Source organism: Rhincodon typus, chromosome 2 (genome assembly GCF_021869965.1).
Source record: "Rhincodon typus isolate 14 chromosome 2, sRhiTyp1.1, whole genome shotgun sequence".
NCBI lineage: Eukaryota > Metazoa > Chordata > Chondrichthyes > Orectolobiformes > Rhincodontidae > Rhincodon > Rhincodon typus.
Window position 1 is genome coordinate 143414216 of NC_063333.1, and position 17047 is coordinate 143431262.

Consider the following 17047-nt stretch of genomic DNA (forward strand, 5'->3'; position numbering starts at 1 on the left):
GTCCTGTTGCTTGAAACCAACATTAAGCTCAGGGCATTTCCGCCTTCCAGAAGAACTAATCTAAAGAAGGACCAGTGAGTTATTTTTGCTGCCCTGACTAATAGTTATTCCTCAATTAACATCACAACAAACAAATTTGGGATAGAAATGGTGAGGAAAAGGCAGAATGTATGCACTAGGTAATAGTGCAGGCCCCATGGGCTGGATGGCCTCCTTTTGCTCTAACAATTCTGTGATTCTATGAAATTATCAGATCATTATTGCACTGCTATTTGTGGGACCTTGCTGTGCACTTATTGGTCACTACATTTCCTGTATCACACCTGTGACTGTACTGCATTAACCGCAAAACACTTTCGGATGTTCAGTCATGAAAGGTGCTATATAAATGTAAGTCACCCTTCTTCTCTTTCCATAACTGGTTTCTCTGAAAGGCACAGCCAATATGATAACATTCCCATCCACATCAGTATGTGTTTCTCACAACATAGAGAAATTAACTCAGCTTCACTCCACATAGATGCTGCCAGACCTGCTGAGTTTCTCCAGTATTTTCAGTTCTTAACCCCAGTTTACCAAATTGCCTTTCTAATTGCCCCTGTAGATTTGTTCCTCCTCTTCAGAGTTGGGAGCAATGCATCCCAACAGATTCGTGAACCCTCTCAATCTCAACCACACTGTCCATTAGCCAAGAGGTGGCTCAGTGGTTAGCACTGCTGCCTCACAGTGCCAGCGACCTGGGTTTGATTCCACCCTCGGGCGACTGTCTGTGTGGAGTTTGCACATTCTCCCCGTGTCTGCGTGGGTTTCCTCCGGGTGCTCTGGTTTCCTTCCACAGTCCAAAGATGTGCGGGTTAGGTGGATTGGCCATGCTAGATTGCCTGTAGTATTCAGGGATGTGTAGATTAGGTGGGTTATAGGGGATGGGTCTGGGTGGGATGCTCTGAGGGTCGGTGTGGACACCACGGGCCGAAGGGCCTGTTTCTGCACTGTAGGGATTCTACGAATATTAACATTGTAGTTTTCTGGTGCTCTCCTCTTGTAGTGTAAGCCTCCAGCCACTCCCTCAGTCACCTCCTGCTCTAAAACCAGGTGTTGCACTGTAGGAATATGTCGATATGGCTAAGTGTTACTGGCCCAAATCCTGTACTCCTCACAAATCATTGCCATAATCCTGGCCTCACACCTGCAGACAGCATCAGAGTATATTCAAATCATATAATCCCGACAGTGTGGAAGCAGGCCATTCAGCCCATGGTGTCCACACTGACCCTCCAAAGAGCATCCCATCCATACCCACATACCACCCCCCAATCCTATCCCCATAACCCTGCATTTCCCATGGCTACTCCATCTAGCCTGCATGTCCCTGGGCACTACGGGCAATTTAGCACAGCCAATCCACCTAACCTGCACATCTTTGAACTGTGCGAGGAACTGGAGCACCCGGAGGAAACCCACACAGACACGTGGAGAATGTGCAAACTCCACACAGACAGTTGCTGAGGCTGGAATTGAACCCTGGTATCTGATACTCTGAGGTAGTAGTGCTAACCACTGAGCCATCGTGCCTATACTGTAGTCACTGCATACTAGTCTCAGTATAAACCTGACAGAAAATCTTCTACCATTCTGAGGCAGAACAGTCCAGTCCCCAGAGGTCAGAATGTTTGATCTGCAGAAACATCTTTTTAACCTGCCCCCAAGAAGCTCCCATCTGCACCCAGAGCATGAATTAATCCCAAGACAGCTGACTGCAGACTCTCCTATCATGGCCAGGACCATCTGCCCAGCTGTACAGGTGAAGGTGAAGAGACACTATCCGCTGACTCTGTCAGTATGCTCTGTTGAGATCAGTACTCCAGAGATGCCAAATTTAATATGGGCTGACAGACTGCCTGCTTAAAAGCTCTTCTCTGCTTCTGCACAGAGCATGTGTTCAAGTTAACACCATCTGCGACCTTTGCAATGTTTGAACTGTGAGACAGCTGATTTCTCTAGGAATTTCACCAAGCCTTGTGGAAGGGCTGGCCACACAGGGGATTCACTGGGGCTTCTTCCTGAGCTATCCAGTTGGTGGTGTTGCTGAAGTCTGCACCCACAGGGTGTAGTTGAAACAAATAGCATAGTCATAGAGTTTTTACAGCAAGGGAAAAGGTCCTTCAGCCTATCATCTCCATGCTGGTCATCAAACATCCATCTACTCTAGTCCAGCACTTGTTTCATAGCCTTGCACACTGTGGCATTTCAAGTGTCCATCTAAATAGTTCTTAAATACCTTAAGGGTTCCTGCCTCTCCCACCCTTTTAGCAGTAAGTTCCAGATATGCACCAACTTCCAAATGAAATTATTTTTCCTCAAATCCCCTCTACATCTCCTACTCCTTAAAGTACCTGTGCCTGGATACTCATCCCTCTGCTGAGGGGGAACCTTTTCTCCTGATCTACGCTGTTGGTGCCCATCAGGCTTTGTACACCTTAATCAGGTCCCCACTCAGCCTTCTCTGCTCTAAGGAAAACAACCCTAGCCTATCTAGTCTCTCTTTGTAGCTGAAATACTCCAACCTGTCAGGCAACATTGTGGTGAATCTCTTCTGCACCCTCTCAAATGCAATATGCATTCTTCCTAAAGTGTGACAGCCAGAACTTGCACACAATACTCCAGCTGTGGCCTTACTAACATTATACGCAACTCCATCAGAACCTCCTTATTCAATGCCTTCACTAATAAAGGCCTTGTTATCATTGAATCCCTACAGTGTGGAAACAGGCCATTCGGCCCAACAAGTCCACACCACCCCTCCGAAGAGCATCCCACCCAGTCCCATCCCCCTATCCCCTATCCCTGCATTTCCCCATGTCTAACCCACCTAACCTAAACACCCCTGGACACTATGGGCAATTTAGCACGGCCAATCCACCTACCATGCACATCTTTGGACTGTGGGAGGAAACCAGAGCACCCAGAGGAAACCCACATAGACACGGGGAGAATGTGCAAACTCCACACAGACAGTCACCCAAGGGTGGAATCGAACCCAGGTCCCTGGCGCTGTGGGGCAGCAGTGCTAACCACTGAGACACCGTGCCGCCCCGTATCTTGTATATCCGTTTCCCGTAAGTCTTCTTAACCATCTTATCTACCCGTTGTGCTGTCCTTCAAGAATCTATGGACATGCACACCAAGGTCTCTCTAATTCACTGTTGTCCCTAGGCTCCTACCATCCAACGTGCTCTCCCTTGGCTTGTTAATCCTCCCAAAATGCATATCCTCACCTTTGAACACCTTGAATAGCATTTGCCACTGTTAAGCCCATTTGGCCTCGGGTAAGTTCGACAAGTATATGAGGAAGCAAAGACTGGAAGGACATATTAATAGGGTTAGATGATGACAGGACCTATGCAGAGCACAAAGGTCAGCATGATTCAGTTGGGCCAAATGGCCTATTCCTGCGCAGTAGACTTCACATAATTCAAGATGTGGCTCAGAGTGTTCTGAAATTGAGAGAAGTTGAGAACTGGCAAAATTAAAACATGTGAGACCTGTTATCTAGGAATGTAGCACCACAGTCAGCAAAGAACTGTCTTAATTATAGGAAAATCTGCCACTGTGACCATTGTAAATATTTCTTACAACCTGTTGGCAACATAATTAACTTCAGTAGTAAGTTTCCAGAAACCTGATTTAAATTCTGTAATTAATTAGAATCCATCGTATCTGAAACATGTTAATTTTATAAATGTCAAGCAAGAAAAAAAGATATTACCGAGCCAACACAGTAGACCTGCGGCACCTCTTCCAGTATGACAAACACAGATCAATATACTGAATGCACAGACCTGTCTCATTAAAACTCACTGGCAGCAACTGAAAAATACCACAAGGTTCTGTTAAAGTGGCAAATTAATTCTGAACTTTTATGAAAAATACACAGATGAGCACCTTAGCACCACGAAAGCTACTCAGGAACACGCTTTTAATGCTCCCCTCTGACCCTTTCTTGCTATGAGGGTAAGATAAATATCTGGCTATTTTTCCTTTCAAATGGAATACTTCTCCTCTTTCTAATCTTGCAGCCGGTTAGCTGCTTTGTACTATTTAGAAAGTAATCGATTTAATCAGAGAGGGCAGCATTTAGTTTACCTGACGGGCATTAGCTTTCCTTTGCTTATTTCTGTATCATTAGTCTTCCTCTAACCTCTATTCCTCACACTAACATCATTGGCAGGCTTTAGTATATCTGTTTTATTTCTAATTTTCGCATGATTCTTTTCTTCATGTAGTGTTCCTTTTATTTTAAAATCATGCCTGGGATGTGGGTCACATTGACAAGGCCAGCATTTATCATTCACCTCTAGCAACTGCTTGAGATGAGGTCTTCTTGAGTAACTGTAATCCTTTGGGTGTCAGGAGACCCCCAGCGTGGGTGCCCAGTATGGGGTCCACAGCCTGGACTCCATCCTCTCCCAATCACACAGAACAAGTTCCAGGAGTCTGACCATGCGAATGCTCAAGGATGGTGACTGGCTAGGAGGGGAACCTGCAGGTGGTAGGTGTTCCCATGTACCTGCAGTTTATATGGTAGAGGTTGTGAGTTTGGAAGGTGCTGTCCAAGGAGGGTTGGTGAATTTCTGCAGTGCATCTGGGAGATTTTGACTGAGCTTTGGTAGGATGGCACATACAATAACAAACATGCATTATTGGAAGAGGAAGTGATTGTTTGAGGTTCCAGTTTCTTTCTTCACGATTCATTCAGGGGTGTGGGTATTATGGGCTAGCAGAGTGCCCCTTGAGGGGGTAATTGCAAGCTGCTTTCCTGAACCACTTCCAATGCCTTAGCGCATTGCAAGTGGTCCTTCCCTTCATGAGGTTTCCTTTTTGGGGACCATTTCACGGTGACAACTAGACTAGCTTTTTAATTCCAGATTTATTAATAGAACTCAGATATTACTATCTGCTGAGGTGGGATTTTGAACCTGTGCCTCTAACATATTAGCCTGGGTCTCTGGACTACCAGTCCAGTAACAAAATCACTACGCCACCATGTCCACATGCAGATTTTTTGGCATTTGTCAGCACACTGAGATGTGAGAGTGTGGAATTTGGTATCATGTAGAGGGACTGAAGCATACAGCAATGACACAAATGAGGGGAAATGTGGCATACATGACGGAGACTATACAGAGGATCAGGGAATTGAATTAGGAGGAAGCTTCTACGATGTGTAAATCCCAGCACACATGCAGTTGTCCTGCACTGTTCCTGTCTCTTAGCTTTTTTTGCAATGTTAGTTGCTTTTTTTCTGACTTTGCCATCTGCAACTTGACTGCCACATTCTCTACTTTTCAACATAACTTAATTTACTGTGTGCAATTTTAATTCTCAGTCAATCAGGACAGTCAATTCAGCACAAATTGGAGATCAAACCCAGTTGGAGTTTTTTTTTAAATGTTATTCTTCCCTGTAATTTGAGTATCACAGTCTAAGTCAGCATTTATTGCCAAGTGGGCAGTTAGGAGTCTGTGAATCTGGAGTAATGTGTAGGCCAGACTGGGTAAGGATGGCAAATTTCCTTCCCTAAAGGACATTGATGAACCAGATGGATTTTTATGACAATGGCTACCATTTGGCTAGCTTTCAAACCCAAATCCTCAGAACATTAGCCTGGATTGTTCGCTTAGTGTTATTATCACAATGGCAGACTTTTCAATGAAAACAAAATCTGGCATTAGAGTCTGATGATAAACATGAATCCATTGTTGATTGTTGGAAAAAAAACCATCTGGTTCACTCATGCCCTTTAGGGAAGGAAATGGCTATCTTTACCTGGTCTGGCCTACATGTGACTCCAGACCCACAGAATGTGTTTGACACTTAAAGTGCCCTCTGGGCAATTAGGGGTGGGCAATAAATGCTGGTCTAGACAGCAACGCTCTCATCCCATGAATGGATAAAAATAAAACAATGTCACCACTTCCCCCTTAATCCTAAAGGTTTGAACTGTCCTCTGACTTACACTCCATTGGTGAGCTTCTCTTCATCTTTCACTCCCTGGCACTGTGGACAGCACTCTTGGCTCTGAGTCAGCACATTCTGAGTTCAAGCCCTGCTTGAGCTGTGCACCAATCTTGGCTGATGCTCTGCTGTGTTACTGAGGGAATGCTGCCCTTCCAGGAGTGTGTGCCTTTGGATAACCTGGGGCCCTGCTTGCTCTCTCAGGTGGCTACCAAAGATTCCGTGGAATTGTATAGGAAGAAGAGTTGGGACATTCTCCTGGGTCACTATTTAAGCCTTAATCATCATTACAAGAAGCAGATTATACGGTCACCATTCAATTGTTGTTTGCAGGAACTTGCTCTGCACACATTGACAACTGCATTACTATAGTGACAACACTTCCAAACTACTGCAATGACTGTAAAGCGCCTGTGGTCGTGAAAGTTACTATATGAATGCAAGCCTTTCCCTAACTTTTCTGGTGAAAAGAAGTCAAGACTAGGCTTTGCCCAAAGACACTAGAGCAGCCATACTTTGAAAAAATTCACTCTTAATTGAAGTTAAAATCAAGCAAGTTAGCAGCTGACATTCACAGGTATTTAAAAGGAAGATGTTCGGGAATCTGCAGATTCACTGACCCTTCTGAACCATTGACCCAGCCTTTGTTCTGCGCCTCCTCAAGTTAAAATGTATTTCTCTGAGCACCAGTCGATATTCAATTACTGCTGAAATACGTTTTCAGAGTTAAAAACAAATAGAGTCTTCGACTTTCTCCTAAATTTTTTAAATGGTAAAGGAATTCAATTCCTGGCTTTTGTTATCCATAAGTTTCAATCCCCCCGCTTCAATGGATCTTTTTTTTCAAAAAATCTTCTTTTGTTGTTTTTATTTAAGACCTGTGACTGCTCTTTGACCATCCTGAAGACACCATCAAATGTTACATAAACAGATGGTCCTTTCTCAAGCATAGCAAATAACCTGAATAAATTGTAAAAAACTAATGTTATCCCCTATTGATTGTGATCCCACTTGGGTTGAAGCTTTGTGCTTAATGTAAACACACAACATACACTTTATATTTTATATTAGTTATTTACATTTTTATTACCTTAAACTTCATTACTTTATAAAATTATCATTTTACAATACTATTACCCAATAAAATATTTATGCTTGTTTTTTGAAAAAATCTTTTAGTTATTGTAATTCTCTATTTTTCATTTTCGGCTATTTCAACTGTCATTATTTTATATTAAAAAAAGCAAATGCACCTTTATGTAGCATCTTGAACATAATAAAATGTCACAAGGCACTTGAAAGGTGCTCGAAATGCCATATGACATCAAGCCACATAAGGAAATTCTGGACAAAATGTCCAAATGCTTGGTCAAAGAAGCATGCATTCAGTAGTTTCTGAATGGTGGAGGGTTTAGGGGCGATTTCCAGAGTTTCAGAAGACTTCACTGTCAATGGTGGAACAATTGTAAATCGGGGTTGCTGAAAAGGCCAAATTTGCAGGAATGTAGAGAGTTTGGAGGATTCTACAGCTGGTGAAGATTATAGAGACACAGAACTCAAATTTTCTAAATCATCACGCAAATGGTAAAGTCGCTATGTCCCACTGTCTCATTAGAGAGAGACAACTGACGGCACATTTAACCTGAAGATTACTGTGCATCAGATGAAGGACAAGGTTGAAAAGTTGGGACTTTCACAGTAACCTCAGTCAGTGTGAGAACTGAACCCATGCAGTTGGTGTCAGTCTCATATAAACCAGCTGTTTGGCCAGCTGAGCTAACCAAAAGAGAGAAACAGGGTGACAGTTTCCACTGAGAAGCATGGTGGTGTAAATCAGCACCAGGTTTACAGGGGTGGTCTTTCGAGCTCACAGAGTAATAGGGAGGCAGTGTGCACATTTTCAACCTTAGTCTTGGCTAAGTAGAAGCGAACTAGTCTGTCCCCATTTCTGCAACACATGGTGACTTCTTTGTATCTCCAGTTCGGGGCCTGACACCTGTACAAGACCTCACTGTAACTAAGGCTTTCCCTGAGGCACTGAAAGACAGCGCAGTGAAAGCAAACCCAAGAGACTGTGTTCAAAAAACAGCTAAGGTACTTGTCAGGCTCATGACCCCCAAAGCCTGGTCCCTCCCCCTCCTCTGCCAGCCTGACCTCCAGAACAGCTCCTTCCGATCTCTCCAACCACCGATGCCACCTTGCCCTCTTCCTCAATCCCAGTTCTAGACCCAGCACCCCTGCCCTGTGCAGATGACCCTCACTTAAATGATAAAGAGTGTTTCCAGAGGGCGATGATCCCTGTGGAGTGCACTAACCAGAGAAACCATTGAGGCCAAACATTGTATGATTCCAAGAAAGCTAAAGGGATCAAAGGATATGGGAGGAAAGCAGGAACAGTCTGTTGAGTTGGATGATCAAGCATCATCATACAGAATGCTGGACCAGGTTCAGAGGGCCAAATGGCCTACTCTTGTTCCTATTTCTTATGTTTCTATGTTGTTTTTGATTATCTCCCTCCCCAGTTCCCAATGCTTCCCTGATCCATAAACACTGCCCCAATGAGTTACTCAAATTTCCTGAAATATGGGAGAGATATGGATATGGGTGGGAAGTCCACAAAGTGGGGCCTACATGGCTGATAGCTTATCAATGTTGGGACAAGAGACAGGAATATTGGGAGATGCTGAAACCAGAAGGCGGTTCTGCTGGGGGTGGAAACCGATGGGGCGTGGGGGACAGAGGTTACAGAGATGGCAAGAAGAGATGTCATGGAGGTATTTTAAAGTTCAGAAGGGAACTAGAATTGTGAGGAACCAAAGGCATTGTAGATCACAACATCTACAAAAGACTAAAAATAACTAATAACAAGTACAATATGTCAATATCCTGAATGAGTCGGATTGAAACAGTTTAGGACTGTGTGGTTAAGGAACCAGAACACTGAACTGTTGTCCACACTGAGCACTCCCATTTTCTTATCTATTTATTACATTGCTGCTGCACCCAAACACATCTATCATAACGGAGAACGTGCACAGAAACTTCAATGACTGAGCAGGAGGTCAATATCATCATATAATTTCAGAGCAATGACATTGAAAGATTTAAATAATAAAACTGAGGTCAAAAATAATGTGATCTCCAAAAGCCCCACAACAAAGAAAACATAAAGTGTAATATTTTTCACACACTCCAAAAGCACGGTGCTGAAACAGAATTTCATCTTGAAGAAGGTTTGTTTTATTTTCGAATGGGGGCGAGGTCAAATGACTGAGATAGATAGATTCTTTGATGAGTCAGGGAATCAAGGGCTATGGGAAAAATGTAGGAAAGTGAACTTGAGGAAGGTCGGATCAGATATGATCCTGCTGAATGGCAGAGCAGGTCTACTCCAATTCTGAGTTTTTTATGGTAATAAGTAGTCCAGGACCCAAGGTTTACATTTAAGGCTGAGATGGATAGATTCTTGATCAGTAGGGGAATCAAGGGTTATGGGGAAAATGCAGGATAGTGGCCATGAGGAGTGTCAGATCAGCCATGATCCTACTGGATGGCGGATCTGTTATCCTCAATAACGGTACATGATGATAGGTGCACAGTTACTAAAGATGTTTGAAGGCAGAAATAGTAACTGACAGCTAAGCAGTGCTTTTATCTAAACCTCTTCGTTGAATACCTATCATCTTTCCTACAGTTTGGAAAATGAGACCCATCATTGTGGCACCAACCACCAGCAAGGACCTAAAGATTTGTTCGCCAGTAGTTGGGCAGTCTCATTCAGATGTTTGAGGGTACTTGCTGGGCAAGTGGATGTGGGAGCAGTTGTGGACAGTGAGCTTGTTGTCAGTGAGTTATTAATCATTACGTTACAAAGATAAATTTGCTTGCATACTCTTGTAGACTATCCGAAAACAGCACACCACAAAATCCACTGATGGATCAATATATCCACTACTGAAACTTTGAATCAGGTGAAGAGGCAATTGGCTCTTGGTAATAAATGCAAGTGGCCTTAGGCCTTTAGAGCACAAAAGAAAGTAATTTGGCTCATTGAGAGTGTGTGTATATTATTCAAGAGAAATCAAAAACCTATACCCCACTGCCCCAATTTCTCCCCACACCATGGACAATTTTGGTCCTTGTATTTAAGACAGGATGTATTGGCAGTGGAGGCAATTCAAACGAGATCACCAAGGCTGATTCCTAGGCTGAATGGATGGATTTATCAAGAACTGCTGAACGAGTTAGGCCTTTATTCATTAGAGTTCAGAAGAATGAAGAATGATCTTATTGAAACACAAGATTCTGATGGAACTCGACAGGATGGATGTTGCGAAGATGTTTCCACGGATGGGCAAACTTTGAACTAGGGCACGTAGTTATAGAACAAGGGGGACACTCATTTAAAACTAAGATGTGAAAGAGTTCCTTCTCCCAGAGAGAAATGAATGTTTGGAATTCTCTACCCTAAAGAGTTGCAGAGGCTAGATCACTGAAAGTATGCAGAGATGAGGTGGATAGAGAGCTCAAATAGCAGGGAGTTGAGGGCTAAGGAGCTGGCACAAAAGAGGAGATGAGGCTTGGGGTAGATCAGCCATGACCTTATAGAAGGGGATGGGGATAGGCGGGTTTGAGGGGCTGAATTGTATACTCCTGCTCCTATTTCTTACCTTCTATCTTTACAGCAAATATTGATCTCATTTTCCAAAAGACAGACTCCCCTGGACGAAAGCAATGCCTTCTCTGATTACCTTCTGTGAAATACCATGTGCCTGAATGTTTTGAAGAAGGTTTTTGTAAGATATCTTTCATATGAACAGCTGTTATATTTTGTGATGTCTTACTATGCCCCTGTGATGGGGAATCCTTGGTGTAAGGAACATTAAAGAGGCTCCTATTTAATTACACTGCGCTCTCTGCACTTTAAAGGCACAGAATGTCTTGGTTAGCAGATACAGTGGAGCGAATGCAACTATTCTCTTGCGAAGCTCAGTTAGCGGATGGAAAGCAGAGTTTTAAATCAGAGGTTTGTGTGTGCTGTCTGCCTCAACAGTAACAGATTGTCTCCTGTTACAAAAATGGGCGCAAGACAATATTTAGCCCTAATCTCCCTCAACTGTATAAAATTCTTTACTCATTGCTTTTCACTTGATAAAACATATTTATTATGTGCCCTCTCCATCTCATCTTGAATGATTACCTCACTTGCAGACTTCTCTGGAAATTTAATTAAAGCCAAATCTCCTCTCATCTCCCTGTACTTGGCTCTTTTTGTGAGTCACACACATTTTTCTTTTACACAATATTCATTTCCATTCCACATTGAGTTCACACCAGATTCATTATTCTGCAACGATACTTACATCTCACATTGGTTATTTGCCTACCTTCATTTTCCAAACCACAATCAAGTTATACTTCTCACTTTGCTCATGGAATCACTAATTGATTACAGTGCAGAAGAGTATCATGAGCCCCTCATATCTGAGACAAATTGTCGATTTGTACTGCAGAACTTGAGTAAAAAAGACACGTCTTGTGGAAGCTTTTCATTGTGCACTCATCAGAATATTTTGCAAGAATAGAAATTCAAGGGAATATGTTGGTTCAAGTGCAAATGTTGATTATCCCTTAGGATCTTTGCTCATTCATTATTGTGGAATGGGGGCATCGCTGGCTGACCAGCATTTATTGCACATCCCCAGTTACCCTTGAGAAGGTGGTGGTGAGCTGCCTTCTTGAACCACTGCAGTTCACCTGATGTGGGTTGACCCACAATGCTTTTAAGGGAGGAGTTCCAGGATTTTGACCCAGCAACGGTGAAGTAACGACAATATATTTCCAAGTCAGGATGGTGAGTGGCTTGGAAGGGAACTTGAAGGTGGTGGTGTACCCATATATCTGCTGCCTTTGTCCTTCTAGATGGAAGTGGTTGTGTGTTTGGAAGGTGCTATCTGAGGATCTTTGGTGAATTTCTGCAGTGCATCTTGTAGATAGTACACACTGCTGCTACTGAGCGTCGGTGGTGGAGGGAGTGAATGCTTGTGGATGTGGTGCCAATCAAGCGGCTGCTTCGTCCTGGATGGTGTCAAGCTTCTTGAGTGTTGTCGGAGCTGCACTCATCCAGGCCAGTGGGGAGTATTCCATCACACTCCTGACTTGTGCCTTGTAGATGGTGGACAGGCTTTGAGGAGTCAGGAGGTGAGATACTCGCTGCAGTATTCCTAGCCTCTGACCTGCTCTTGCAGCCGCTGTGTTTATGTGGTGAGTCCAGTTGAGATTCTGGACAATGATAACCCCCAGAATGTTGATAGTTGGGGATAGTGTGGTAAATCCATTGAAAGTCAAGGGGTGGTGGTTAGATTAATCTCTTTTTGGAGATGGTCATAGCCTGGCATTTGTGTGGCGTGAATGTCACTTGCCACTTGTTAGCCCAAGCTCTACATATTATCCAGATCTCATTGCATTTGAACATGGACTGCTTCAGTATCTGAGGAGTTGCTAATGATGCTGAACATTGTGCAATCATCGGAGAACATCCCCACTTCTGACCTTATGATGGAGGGAAGTTAATTGATGAAGCAGCTGAAGATGGTTGGGCCGAGGACACTACCTTGAGGAACTCCTGCAGAGATGTCTTGGAGCTGAGATGATTGACCTCCCACAACCACGACCATCTTCCTATGTGTCAGGTATGATTCCAACCAATGGAGCATTTGCCCCCTGATACCCATTGATTCCAGTTTTGCTAGGGCTCCTTGATGCCACACTCAGTCGAATGCAGCCTTGAGATCAAGGGCTGTCACTCTCACCTCCCCTCTGGGATTCAGCTTTTTTGTCCGTGTTTGAACCAAGGCTGTAATGAGGTCAGGAGCTGAGTGGCCCTGGCGGAACACAAACTGGGCGTCACTGAGCAGGTTATTGCTGAGCAGGTGCTGCTTGATAGCGCTGTTACTGACACCTTCCATCAGTGCAGTTCTCAGGAAGGCCACTGGACCCGAAATGTTCACTCTGAAGTTTTCTTCACAGATGCTGCCAGACCTGCTGAGCTTTTCCAGCACTTCTGTTTTTGTGTTGGTATTTGGCTTGGTTGGATTTGTCCTGCTTTTTATGTGCAGGACATACCTGGGCAATTTCCCAGGGCAGGACATTGTCGGGCAGATACCAGTGTTGTGAGTGTATTGGAACAGCTTGGCTAGGGGAGCAGCAATTTCTGGAGCACAAGTCTTCAATACTATTGCCAGAATGTTGTCAGGGCACATAGCTGTTTGCAGACAGGAGGCAATGGCCTAGTGGTATTATCGCAAGACTGTTAATCCAGAGACCTAGGTAATAGTCTGGGGACCTGGGTTCAAATCCCAGCACAGCAGATGGTGGAATTTAAATTCAATAAATATTTGGAATAAAGAGTCTAACAATGACCATGAATCCATTGCTGATTGTCAGGAAAAGCCCAGCTGGTTCATTAATGTCCTTTAGGGAAGGAAACTGCCATTCTTACCTGGTCTGGCCTACAGACCCACAGCAATATGGTTGACTCTTAACCCCTTGATGGGCAATAAATGCTGACCTAGCCAGCAACTCCTTCATCCCATGAATGAATAGAGACAAAAATATATATCCAGTCTCTCCAATTGTTTCTTCATATCATGTGGAGTGAATCAAATTGGCTGGGAACTACTGAAGGAGGCTGAGATGGATCATCCACTCGGCATTTCTGGCTGAAGATTGTTGCAAATGCTTCAACCTCATCTTTCGCCCTGATGTGCTGGACTCTTCCATCATTGAGGATGGGGATATGGTCATTATTAGGCTCTTAATTCTAGATTTGTTCTTGAATTGAATTCAAATTTCACCTACTGCCACAGTGGGATTCAAACATGGGTCCCCAGAACATTAATTGAGTTTCTGGATTAATAGTCTAGGCCATTGCCTGACCTTAGGTTGATCATCAATCTTCCAACACACACTGATGGCAGGCAGTAAGAGTGGAAGAGATTCCTAGTTAACCAGGTGACGGCTAAATGTTGGAGCCTCTACCATGCAGGCAATAAAAAAGCATGCTGCAATAACAGCTCAGACTCCCTGAGTGAACTGAAATACACACACAATACAACCCTCAATCACACCTTCCCTTATCCATTAAAGTTCCTCCTTATGTAATCTATCCTTACATCACCAATCAAATATGAAGCAGGCTTGTCCTAATTTAAATGTTGCATATGAAATAAGTTCAACCACAGAGGGGACTTGAATACTTCACAATTGCAACTAATCAGAATGATCAGGCACCAAGAGATTTCAATACTCAGAATTTATGGAGCAATTTAAATTAACCTTATTGTACCCTCTTAAAATATCATTATTTCCAAGCTTTGAAGCTTGAGTTTAAAGATTGTGCTGTGGGCTGCCGTTCCACTCAGAGCTTTGGAATAAATTAAATAAATGAGGAAATATGTAAGAAGATAAATTTATCCCTGATCTCATAAGGCATGATTACCATTTGCTTGCAAAATAAATTACACAAAAAAAGGGCATTAAAACCATTCTCTGGAATTAATTCTCAGGTACTTGGCATCACAAGCATTCACTGTTCATCTTGAATTATTCTTAAGTATATGATGAGTCTTCATCTTGGTCCAGCGCAGTTCTTGTGGAGAAAGAACTGCAAGGTGCCGTTGGGAAAGAAGTCCCAGCACTTGGACCCAATGGTGGATGTGAGGATTGGAAGGGAACTCGGAGGTATAACCACGCACCTATTGACATTTTCTCTATGGATGATGGTGGCTTTGTACATGAGAGACACTGGTGTAAAGACCTTGGTGAGTTGTCATGGAGCATTCCATAGATATTGCACACTTCAGCAATGGCACTGTCACTACTAGTCGATACAGAGCACTGAGGGAGAGCAGATCAAGGTGAGAGGACTGTAAGACAGATGAACTAACTCTGAAGAGGTTGACAATCAATGCCCAACACTGAAATTACTTTCACCAGAAAGCAGTGCTGTGGGCAGGAACCTCTTACCAGGCCAATATTACAACTCCTCGGTTTCCTAGCCAGTTTCAGTAAAGAAATAGTCCTTGTGGAGCAGTCACTTGTCACGCTGACCTTTCTGAGCTGCTGACAGCCTGAGAAATAGGCCTGGTCAACATAGCATGCTGAGGGGCTGTTAAATAATCTACCCAGCTCCAGTGAATACTATGGATGACTGAGAAACTGGAAGATTGGGTGTTTTAGGGCCATAAAATGTAGGAGCAAGGCTAGGCCATTCAGCCCAGAAAGTCTGCCCCACCACTCAATGAGATCATGGCTGACCTGATAATCCTCAACTCCACCTTTCTGCCTTTTTCTCCATAAGTCTTGATTCCCTTATTGATTAAAAATCTGTCTATCAGAGCCTTGAATAACCTAAATGACTCAGCCTCAACAGCCCTCTGTGGCAAAAAACTTCCACAGGTTTACAGCCTTCTTAAAGAAGAAATTCCTCCTCATCGCTGTCTTAAATTGGTGACCACTTACTCTAAGATTATGCCCTCTGGTGCTAGATTCTCCTACAAGGGGAAATAACCTTTCCACATCTACCCCGTCAAGTCCCCTAAGGATCTTGTATGTGATGGGATGTGAGGACGGTGGGGGTGCGGTGGGGAGTTGGGAGGGTGAGGGTGTGCTGTGGGGTGAGGGGGCTGGGGATGTTGTGGGGAGTGAAGGAGGTGGGGGGGGGGGGGGGTGAGGATGGTGGGGATGTGTTGAAGGAGAGGACGTGGGTGAGTGAGTAGGATACACAAGGTGCATTCAAAACATGGTGAAATAAGTTAATTACCAAACCTGCAAACTCTTCCACAATGTCTTTGGTGAGCAGTGAAGTTAGGAAAGTCAAGCATAATGCATTCTGGAAGCTACAGCCTCTGGGGTTGGGGGTCTTGACCTGTTCCAAGAAGAATGAGCCACAGAAACAGACACAAGCATGTGCTTTGTCTACATCAAGTGACTTTAGGTGTAAGAAGTCTTCTAACTCTAAACAGATGTGGAGGCCAATAATGGAAGCAACTGAACACTGCATATTAACTCCCAGTTTAAAATGGTTCACTTTGTGAGCATGCACAATACCTGTTCACACCTTATAGCGTGCTTGAAATTACATTCATCCAATATCTACAGAGTCAACCAAAACATTTGGATCAGTAACAGTTTCCTATTGGTCAGAACACAGAAAAGCTCACAGCACTTACTCCCTCAGGCGGTTCATCCTGGTCTGTGCCATGGTGTGGTTCACAGCTGTACGTCCCTGTGGAAACGCTGGAATGATGGTGTCATTGTCTGTAATCAACACAGAGACACACTGTGATGTCCAGTCTTGCTCAGAGCAAAATCAAGTGAAGCCAAGAACAACATTGTGCGAGATTCAGAAACTCCATTTTACCACATTATTATTTAATGATAAATTGGGGACCTGCTACTTCTGCTCAAACTATCGTGATGCAGATTCAGTTATGACAAATTGTGAATGCAAATAGCCGCTACAAGAAGAAGCAAAACTTTATTTAATAATTTTTCCCTGTGAGTTTTATTAAATGTCTCTTAAGATGACATATGGGATGTGTACCTTTATTAGAATATAAGAGCAGGAAAGTTATGCAAGATATAAAGGTAAAGTAGCTATAGTCCTACTAGACCTTAGGCTTCTCTCTTGTTAGAGAGAGACGTTTGTTGGGACAGGAAAGGTTTACAGGATGTTGCTCAGTTTGGAAGGTATTAACTATGAGGAGAGACCAGACAAACTTGGTTTGTTTTCACTTGAATGTCAGAAGCTGAGATACAACCTGATAGAAATTTATAAGATTATGACAGGCATGGATAGAATTGGTAGTCACAATCTTGCTCCCAGGGTAGAAATGTCAATGACTAGGGGATACAGGTTTAAACTGAAAGGGATAAAGTTTAAAGGAGATGTGGAAGGCAGGTGTTTTACACTAAAGGTGGTAAGTGTGTGGAAGTGCTAGAAGTGCTATAAGGAGAAACAATAACAATG

General features: G+C 43.4%; 1 protein-coding gene across 1 annotated transcript in view; it reads right to left on the reverse strand.

Annotated features, from left to right (window-relative positions):
- LOC109917121 (serine/threonine-protein kinase Nek11-like) overlaps window positions 1–16340 on the reverse strand; it is a 30568-nt gene extending 14228 nt beyond the window's left edge. The window contains exon 1 of the mRNA XM_020516905.2: window positions 16248–16340. Coding sequence (XP_020372494.1) covers window positions 16248–16279 — 32 coding nt within the window. The 5' untranslated portion in view covers window positions 16280–16340. The remainder of the gene's footprint in view (window positions 1–16247) is intronic.
- Window positions 16341–17047: the final 707 nt, after the last annotated feature.